At 28.8% G+C, this 10,975-nt stretch overlaps 1 protein-coding gene across 1 annotated transcript; it reads right to left on the reverse strand.

Annotated features, from left to right (window-relative positions):
* Window positions 1–1,537: 1,537 nt before the first annotated feature.
* Window positions 1,538–2,637, reverse strand: LOC112744159 (brassinosteroid-responsive RING protein 1). Its single transcript, XM_025793683.3, has one exon. It carries the CDS (start codon window positions 2,439–2,441, stop codon window positions 1,899–1,901), a length of 543 nt encoding a protein of 180 aa, XP_025649468.1. The 5' UTR covers window positions 2,442–2,637; the 3' UTR covers window positions 1,538–1,898.
* Between the last annotated feature and the right edge of the window lie 8,338 nt (window positions 2,638–10,975).

Raw genomic sequence — 10,975 nt, forward strand, 5'->3', positions numbered from 1 at the left:
GAAGGACAATTAGACTAATTTAACCTAGAGTTCAAGTCTATATATTTTTTCTGCGTAAACATTCAAATTGAACTCTAACGAATTTTTAAAAAAAAATTCAAGGATTGTTCGTATTAGATAGATTAGTTATTTCATCGCTTTTAATCAAATTTTTAATATGCGTTTTGAACAAATAAATTCCTAAACAAATTAATTATTTTTTCAAGCGACAGAAAAACCAATCTATTTGAAGATTATTTATAAAGGAAGAAAATTTTTTATAAATAAAGTGTTTTATCTGAAATTTTTTAAAAACTAATCTTTTTTTTTTCGTAAATAGGAAATTTTTGCTGCGAATCTAGTATTTCAGGTTTCATTTTTCGAATTTGATATATATTGGTCGTGCACTTGACTCCGTTCAACAATTTTAAACTCGATTCTTGCTTAAACAATACAAAGTTGTTTACTATTTGAACTAATCTCTTGCTAGCGGATATGGGGAAAAAAAAAGTTTGAACGAAAGGAAAAATATATCAACATTAAAATAGTATTAGAAACAACAGTATATTAGTAAAAGAAGAAAATTTTACTAGGAAAGCAATAACAAATATATCTTTACAAAGCAAGACATATATCAAAATATAATTACTTCAAATCATATAGAAATAATAATAATAAAAAAAAAAAGAACAGCTTTTGAAAAATGTTACTAGTTTGAGTAGTTCTAAAGTCACTTTGAAGTTTGAAGTGAACTATTAGTCTACAGTTAAGATACAGTTACAAAAAGCAATTATTGACTTTCCCCATTGGGGTAGAACACTGTTCAAATCACCTCCAGCTAACTAAAAAATTTACAAAGTACTGAACATACTGTTCCTCCTTGTCATATGCCATAAAAGCTAATCTTATTGAAGATACTTCCAGAAACTACAATGAATGATCATTGGATCCAGTCCCCCACAATCAACATTAAACTACCATGTAAGTTGCCGCAATTTTAGCTAGAGATGCATGTGTCCATAAGAGGGGGAAAAAGAAAAACCAATTATGAATTATCCACGCAGGGGAAAAAAGAAGCAATTTAGTAATATTTTACTATTAATCCATCGTCATATGAGCAATTTTTTCCTCTTGTCAATAATGATAACTCTATCATCACAATAGTGAAAATACTATTAACACTAGAATAGTAGTACTACTACAAGTAACAACAAACACATTTAATTTCACCTAGCTTCACAAAGTAAAATTGGTTAATTGCCAGAACTTTTTTAATCTTTTATTTTGTATTTTTGGTTATCCAAGGAAAATGCACTAGAAAATTAATTATCAGCATAATTAATTGACAACTTGCTATAATAATTAATAAGATTCGATTCCCACATTTTTCCATTCTCATCTCACCCAGAACAACACGTCTCGGTTTGTATTATAAAGTAATGAAATCAAAATGTGGCTGCAGATTAATTACACAATGTTAAAAGTTAATTAAACCAAGTATGCTAATCTAGTAGGAGCTCCCAAAATAGTAAATTAACAACAGAATCCAAACAAAAACTTGAAAAGCAGAGTGTATACAATTGATACAAAAGCTTGTCAATTTCTCGTATCACTTACATTTTATTTCATCAATTTTTGTTTTTAACTATATACAAATTTCACTAGCTTCTCCAACTACCAAGTTCTACCTACATCCAAAAAATCTAATCTAGATAGTAAATATCATAAGAGAAAAAAATGAATAAATCATTTTTTTTAAAAGAGGAAAGTAATGAGAGTGGAGAAGGAAGGAGGAGTTTGTTTCTATTTTTAGATTGGTATCGGATCTCTACTAATTCGATCTGAGATGCCGACACTAGTTTACAGTGTCGGCGATTCAGATCGGCGAAGGGAGTAGGAGTTCTATGCAGATCACATTTTTAATCTGCGTAGAATTCCGCTACTCCAGAAGCTTCCCAGAGGCGTTGGTTGTACTCGTTCACCTTGTGATCGGGAACGAAAGGAGTCCTACAGAGAGGGCAAGTCCTTTGATCGTGGTCCATCCAACGGTCCACGCAACCGCGATGGAACACGTGTCTGCAGTTCGCCATACACCTGATCTCGTCTTCCCCGGAGAATTCGCTCAAGCAAACAGCGCATCCGTTCTCCGTCGTGGCCGGAATGAAATCTCCGGCGCCGGCTAGGTCGCTGAATTTCATGACGGGGAGGAATTCGCGGATGAGGATAGCGGAGAGGGAAGGGATGGTGGTTGTGGTGGTGGTGGTGGTGGGCCGGAATTGGGCCTGGTGGGCCTGGGTCCAAGAGAGAGGGTAGGGGTCGGTGGTGGTAGTGTCGAGGAGTTCGGAGAGGCCGAGGAGGCGGAAGAGGGAGAGTACGAGGTTTCGGAGGGCGGCGAGGAAGGTGAGGAGGCGGAGGAAGATGTTTGGGACGAGGACTTCCGTGTAGCCTACGGGGAACCCCATTGTGTAGAGAGAGAGAGAGAGAGAAGGTTGTGTTGTAAATTGGAGAGAAGTGAGGAAGGTGAGAAAGGTATATAATGGTGATAAGATGGTGTGACGAAGGAAGGAGGGGACAATGACCAATGGAAGATTAGGTAGGTTGAGAGGTTGGTATTTTTTGGACGGCACTCTTTTTTTTTTTAGAGTTTCTTTTTATTCCTTTTTACTCTATTTTAAATAGGTTTCATTTATATTAAGCCATATTGTATTTATCACATTGTGTAGTAATAATAACACTAAACATTCATATACAGTTGTCTTTTATTTTTATATAAAATTAATAATTAAAAATTATTAAATAATAATTTAATTAAATGATCTAATCATTAATAATTGCATATGAGTCTTTATTAATAATACATATAAAATTAGTTAAGATAGTAAGTAATTTATTTTTAATTAAGAAGATTTAAATTTAGAGTTAATTTTAATGTATTAATAATATAAAAAATTTTATACAATTATTTAATTGAATTTATATATTTTGATCATTTTTTAAATAATAATTTTAAATTTAGTTACTTTATTAATATAATCAGATACAATTGATTAAATATCTGTTTAAAGTTTTTATATTGTTAGTATATAAAAATAAATTTATTTTATCCATATATAAAAATATTTTAAAACTAGAAATGTATATAATGAACCTTTTATTTTCATTATATATTATTATATTATAAAACATTTCATTTTACATCACTAAGTGTTATCTTATTTTAAATGTTGATGAAATATGTTTTACTTTCAAACATTAACAATAAATAAATAAACTATTCCGTAATATTATTGCGAGAAAATATTAGTTTGTATTAAATGCAAAACAGCAAAAGTGCAAAACTAAAGTATAATACACAGCTCAATTGCTTGGTTTGAATGTTACTTTAATTGAACGATTCAGCATAAAGCGAACTTCTAAAAATCTTTACGTAATTTAAAAGAATTGTGGTTTTCCAAAATAAACAATTTAACCGAAAAGAGACAAGACCAGTAAATATCTCTTAAACCACCAAAACCACCCCACCGCTCCCCTCCTAATTCTTTTGAAATTATTGTTCTCTTCAGAGTTATATTATTACTAGAGAGATACTGTATTATTTTATTTAATTTAATATTATAATTTTAGTTATATAATATTTATAATTATATATTTATTATATAAAAATTTATACAGTTATTTTAATCATAATTAATAAATAATATAATTTTAAATTATTTAAATTATTTTTTATTATCTCCTAAATATTATTAGCTATGCATAATATAATTGCACCCACAACTTAATAACTGTAATTTTTCTTTTTAATGTCCTATTTTATAAGTATGAGATTTCTTGTTGGACTATCAAATTTTTTTTTATTTATTTATTTTTTATCAAATATTCTTTCAAGCTCCATGGTCAAAACCGTATTTCACACTAGGAAAAGAAGTCAATATCTTATTATGGGGACCATGCATGTTTTCGACAATCCTACAACACACGCAATTTTCTGCTCTAGTTTTAACCACAAAATCTAATCGTGCCACGAGAAGATCCAAATTCCAATAACATGGTATATTTAATTTTGAACAATCTAAGTTGAAAAGTCATGTTATACTACGTGCTGTATTAATGTTACCGTGATGACTAGGTTTGCTTTTTGCATTTTTGGTTTGGTAACATGTTGTGGCCTTACTCTATCTTTCACAGAACTTGTGTTAATATTAATATTGCACGCAAGCTCCATGTGCTTCACTAAGGAAAGAGCGTGGAAGCCTAGTGCGTATCTAAATCTAAATTAAATAGTAATTATTTAATTATTATCATCCATTATTCTAAATGGTCATAGATTCATAATTATTTATTACTAAACAGCACGAACGATGATTATGGAGAAAAATAAAATATTAAGTTCATGTCTCTTATACGTGTTTATGTCACTTCCAGAAAATACTATATATTATGTTTCATCAAATGATTTTTTTTTTTTTTTTGGTGTCTTGTTCATCAAATGATTATAACTATAGGAAAGTGATGATGAGATAGTACGTAGTATAATATAAAGCCAACATGTTTTATTTTAAAGACATGTTTTGTTGTATAGGCACCGTTCTGTGCTAGGGAAGATTGGTTGGTTGTGTTCATGAACCACTAGCTTATTGCTTAATTAATTATTAACATTATTATTGTTCGGATTATTTAGTTGATTATATATGACATTTGTTTTTGTAATATTTTAACATTTGTAGTTTGGTTTTCAGCATTAGTGGCTGCTTTTTTATGAGATCATGAGAAGATAGAGTTTCAAATATATTGGTCTGACCGTGTTGACTCAAGTCAACTAAGAGGCAACCCCTTGGCTTTAGAATGTTTTCAATTTTCATCACTATGGGTCTACCATGGTGGACCTACAAATGAATTCTCACACTCATCAATTTAAAACATTTCTAAGGCGTGTATAATGATGTTTGAGAAACTTTTGCACCACCATTTTTAGTATTTTTAATTATTATTTAATTAAAATAAATATTAAATTATTTTTAATAAATAAATTTTATTAATTTATATATAAAAATTTTAAAATATATAAATATAAACTGTACTAATTTATATGTATAAATTTTAATAAATATAAATATAAATTATTATTAATTAAATATTAATTAAAAATGATATAATATTTATTAATCATATAACATTACTTATAATAGTTTTAGATAAAATTACGTACAGGAAGACGAAACATTTCAATTAAAGAACCTGTTACTTATTTTGTAAGACACGAGCGAGGAGACAATTATAGTAGAAAAAATATTTAATATAAAATTGTAAGTGTAAATTAAACGTGTAGAACATTAAATTGCAACAAGACTTATTAAATCATTAAATTGTCTGATTTAGTAGAGAAGATATTGTAGAATTATTGATGGATTTAAAATCATAACATCAAAGATTTTAAAAATTCGATTAGGATTGTAGCTACTATAAACACAATACATGTATAAAATATAATGTTTTTAGATCAATTATATTCTATATTAATACTTTGATATTTATTGATATTACAGTACAAATTAACTATTTTTTTATTATATAAATATTTTACATATTAATAAATAATAGTACATACTATTTATCTAACCTTATTTAACGAACTGATGATCGGTTGTGTCAGCATTTGAAGAATGCGTCTAAATGTGTTTAGATAATACGTTTAAAAAATATTATTATTAAACAAATTAGTTTTTTTTTTAATAATAAAATGACCAATATAATTTGAATAATTTTTTAGTAAATATTTTTTAGAAATCTATTTGAGGATTTATTATTAATAAATTGATGTATATTTAATAAGGTTGAGTCTTTAAGATCTAATCAATGAAATTCTGTTGGAAAAAAAAGAAGACGACTTTTTTATTTGTTTTTTCTTTAAGAAAGTATTACATTTATATATTGGAGTAAAAACTTGTTCTTTAAATACTTACTTCCATAAAATGATGGAAAGGAATGACGCCTTATGTAATCATAAAGATTCTTATTAGTTTCTTTTGCCATGTTTTCAATAAATTAAAGAAATTCAAATGTTTCATTGTAAGGAAAAAAGAAAGCTGTGTTATTAGTTAGTTGTTCCAAAAGATAAATATGAAAGTTAAGATACAAACTTTGCATATTAGATAATTGAAATACTTTAGTATATATTGAATCATGGCCTAAGAAAACTATCAGAAGAAAAAATTCCTTTGGCAACTACAACACTGTGTCAGAATATATATTATATTATCATTTGGAAACCAAACCCAAAAAAAAAAAAAAAAATCAATTACCAATTTCACTTGATAAATAATATTCGAAAAGGTTTTGGATATTTATTAGATTTGTTATTATGTATCTTTTATGGTTTATAGATAAAAAATTAAAAATACTCTTATCTTTTTTAGATCAACTATATATAATTATAAATTAAATAGTTAAGACTGTTTTTATCCATTGTATATATTGAAAAGTACGCTTTTTAATTTACATATGGTCCTATGGTACGTGCTGGACTTCATTATGGGGGAGGGGTGTGCTTAACATGTTTGTGGTGTCAGGGATAACAACTCGGACCCTGTGATTTCTGCTTTTCAGACAATTTCCCTTTGCACTCAAAACGGAGGGTCCGAGTTCTTTTCAAAATCAAAGTTTGGAACTCGGACCATGCGACTTGTACTACTTTACATATTAAAAACTCACGTTAAGGTAACACGGAGGGTCCGATTTACAGCACCCCAAATTTTATATCTCCTTCGTGTATAAATCGGACCGTGCGATTTGACATACAAAATTTATAAACAAAAAAAACGCACGGTCCGAGTTTTTCCCTGTGAAACTGACAAAAAAACTGCCCCACATATACGTCTAGTCCCCCATGCTTCCATATCCAAGAAAAACACACATATAGGTTCCATTTCGATAAAATTGAGCCTTGAAAAGTATGTAATAAATCATATAATAAGGTGTGTATATAGCATAGCCACAAGTTATTAATATATAATTTTATACATTTACACTATTATATATTATTGCATAACATGATTAAGTTATAAAGCAAGCAAAAGGGGGACAGAACACTTGTGAAGATGTTGTTGTGATTTTGAAACTTGGCCTACCCAAGATGTGTGGAAATTTCCTCTGATGTAATAGTTTCAACACTGTTGACCACAAGAAAAGAAAGATATATATAAAAGGGGGATTAACCTAAGAACATCATGTGTATAGAGATGATGAAAGGGGGACCAGGTGAATAGGGTTTGGACAAATTAAAGATTACTCCAAAGAACAAATTAAAATACAACAAGTAAAGGGACCTTAAAAAAAAGGAATAAACATCAAAGAAGACAAATATTGACCATTGGACATTGGTGTGGCCAAGAAGAGCATGATGGGTATTTGGGTAGGATGTGAAAATGAAAGTGGCTTAAATGGATGCACCATAATACAAGAAGCATATGATGAACAAAGTGATAATATTTGATGTTTGATTTATTAGTTTATGCTTTGCCTTGTAATGCCAAGACACAAATGGGCCAACTGTGTTATGTCATATTACAAGGCCAAGTTTTTACTTGACTCATTCAATAATGTCAAGAATTGTATATCAAGTAAATTTTTTTTTGGGTAACTATATTAAGTAATATATTTAGGAGTAAATATTTTTTTTCAGTTTCTAATCATTTATTTAAAATTTTTTTTGTCTTTTAGGCAAATAGTCTGAGATTAAAATAAATATTTACTCCATATTTATTTTTTGTTTATTAATTATTTTATTAATCTTTATAGTTTTATTAATTTTTTAATTAAATTCCTATATTTTTTTTCCTTTCAATTAGATTCTTATATTGTTTTAAATTTTATGATTAGGTCATTCTTTTTTTGTAAAAAGTATTAAAGTTAATTGAATATAGGTATTCATAATTAAAAATCTAACTAGATTTTTGACCACATATATTTTGAGAAAAATATTTTGTTAATTTTAACAATTTTGATATAAAAATGACCTAATTATAAAATTAAAAATAATATAAAAACTTAATTAAAAAATATAAGACTTTAATTAAAAATTTAATAAAATTATAAAAACCAATAAAATAATTAAATTTTTTTTTGGTAATGGTAATTTGCTTGCTTACTCTAATATTTTCTTAAAATTTAGAGATAAACACATAAATTATCTTTAACACTCTGTTCTAAAGGATAAACTTGAATATCTAGAATATAAATATTGTTAGACTGAATATTTAGAAATAATTTAATAATAATTAATATAGATTCTAACATTACTTTAACAACACATCTCATTACTCTGCATTAGCACAAATTTAGTGCATTATAATAACATAGCAATCACTATTCGAATAATGAAATTTAAGTTTATGTAATTATTAATTATTGAGAGTATTGGGATTATTAACATTACAAGTGGTTAATGAGTTAGTTAGTAGTATATTATGTTCTGTTTGTTTAGTGTATAACATAAGACATAGACACAGAGACATAGACTATATAGATATAGATACAAAATATATGTATATATGTTTTATGTTTTGGCAAAGAACATACATAAAACACATAAAATTTTAAAAAGTCAATAATACCTTCGTTATCTAACTTTACCCCATCATCACTGTTTATACTTTTTCATCAACGGCTGCAGTGATTCTTTTCTTCCATTTCCATTCATAACAAAAAATTATTCAAATAACAAAAATTTCAGAAATTTCAACAACAAATTCAATACATATCTTCTTAATCAAATAACAAGTAATTAATTGGCATGATTCTCATTTTGAATCTCTTGTGTCAATTTTAAGTTGTTAAAAAAATTAATTGGAGGGTGAGATATTTCAATGCGTAGAAGCCAATGGAAATAAATTATTCATAGTATTCAGACTATAATTTTTTTCTAACACAGATTAATAATAAAAAACAAAGAAAAAATAGAATTTTATTTTAGGAAAAAAAATCCAGAAAAAGACAAATAGAAGGATGAACAGAGATGAAGATGGAGGCACGATGGGTCGATGATACAGGTTCGATTGCGACATGGCAGAGATACAAATCGCAGATCTGGAGATTTAGAAGAAGGAAGAAGACAGAGATGCAATCTGGAAAGTATAAGGAGGAAGTGAGGCAGTGACAATGGCAGAGGCACTTCAGTAGAGGAGGTTGGTTGGCCATGAAGAAAGAAGAAACAGAAGTTGAAATGGGTAGGAGAAGGGAGAAGAGAAGAAATTCTGCTTGATTGGCCATGAAGAGAGAAGAGAGAATAGACGGAAGTTGAGATGGAGAGGAGAAGGGAAGGGAGAAGAGATGAAGAGATCTGAAGATGGGTGAGAGGAGATGACAAAAATAAAAATATAGAAATAAAACAAGGGTAAAATTGTCAAAATAATCAGTGTCTCAATATTAATTTTTGTGTCTCAACTTATTGAAGGTATACTGAATACATGTAATTTGTGTCCATCTGTATACCAGCGTGTCCTTCAAAATTGTGTGTCTCAACAGCCAAACAGAAGACGTGTGTCAGCGTTTCTCTGTCTTATGCAGATACACCCACTAAGCAAAATATCTCAAGTACTTCCAGTCTGTAACACCCTAATGCTTTTAAACTGAGTTAGGCTTTATTTGGATTATATTTAGTAGTTGATATTCAAAATCTTGCGAATTTTTTTTAAAACAAATATGAAATATTTATATAAAATAATTTATATATAAAAACATTGAATAACTAGTTTGTATTAGAAAAGTTACTAGTTGAAAAATATAAGTGGATTTGAAAATACTAACATGAAAAACGGGCGTGCTAAACTATGAAGGCACAACAATGACAAGCTTTACTCATACCAAATAATCATAAAAAGAAATATCATAATTACAATCAATCACTCAATAAAAATAAAATAAGACGCACAGAAAATCCTAATTCTCTTAATTTGTATAACTATGGCTAAAACAATCGCATATTCTTCCTTCTTAAGGTAAACGCTTAATGTTTTGTATTTACGTTCTCGATAGCTTGCTCCTAATAGTGCACTTGTCTTTTCACCTCAACTGAGCAGTGTATTGCTTTGTAGTGCATCGTTCCTGAAGATGGTACGGAGAGAGGGGTGAGAAACAAAAGTTTCTCAATAGTTTATCTATATGGTGTCATCGTATCCATTCCCAGCCACTCCGAGTTTTAAAATAAAAATAGTGATGATGCAATGTTGTTCAATTAGTATTTCAAAAGTCTTTGTTAGTCGGAGTGTTGTGACTTTTAGATGCTTCTTATCTACTTATGGTATGACATGTATGACGCATACAAAACGCCTATAGCGTTAAAACATATAAAATGCAAACTCATAAACTTTGATTTTATGTCCTCATAGGCCATAAAGCAAGGCAAAATAAATAATAAATAAGAAAAGAATAGTATATAAGTCAAACAGAATAGATCTGAATAAAATAAAGATTTTGAACAATATCCTACATCATACAAAAAAGAACTTTGGATAAAGGAAGGATTTTTGAATGAAATAATAAACATAATCATAAATAAAAAAAGATAACAGAAGAACAATCATGATCACACTTTTTATTGTACTTTTCATTACTTTTTCTCGTAACTTTTATGGAAGGTATTGAGTTCAAACCGGTATAAAAAGTGGGAGTCCCCTTCCCTTGCCGAAGGTTCTTATCCCAAACGTTTTGGCGATCACTTTCCCTTATCGAAAGATCATCTCGATCGATCACCTTCCCTTACCGGAGGATCATATCGATACCTTGTTTTTGGGGGTCACCTTCCCTTACCGAAAGATCATTCCCTCAGTTCAATTTACAATCAAGATTATTTAGACATACACAAGAAGGAAGTTATGACAACAAAGATATATTATTATCAAATTGATGGGAGTCACCTTCCCTTACCAAAGGTTCATTCTCGAAAGTTTGCCGATCACCTTCCCTTATCGAAGGATTATCTCAATTCGATCACATTCCC

This window comes from Arachis hypogaea, chromosome 14 (assembly GCF_003086295.3).
Source record: "Arachis hypogaea cultivar Tifrunner chromosome 14, arahy.Tifrunner.gnm2.J5K5, whole genome shotgun sequence".
Classification (NCBI taxonomy): Eukaryota; Viridiplantae; Streptophyta; class Magnoliopsida; order Fabales; family Fabaceae; genus Arachis; species Arachis hypogaea.

Bases quoted from the DNA above. Each gene is read 5' to 3' on its own strand.
- LOC112744159 (XM_025793683.3), bottom strand. From the start codon at position 2,441: ATGGGGTTCCCCGTAGGCTACACGGAAGTCCTCGTCCCAAACATCTTC.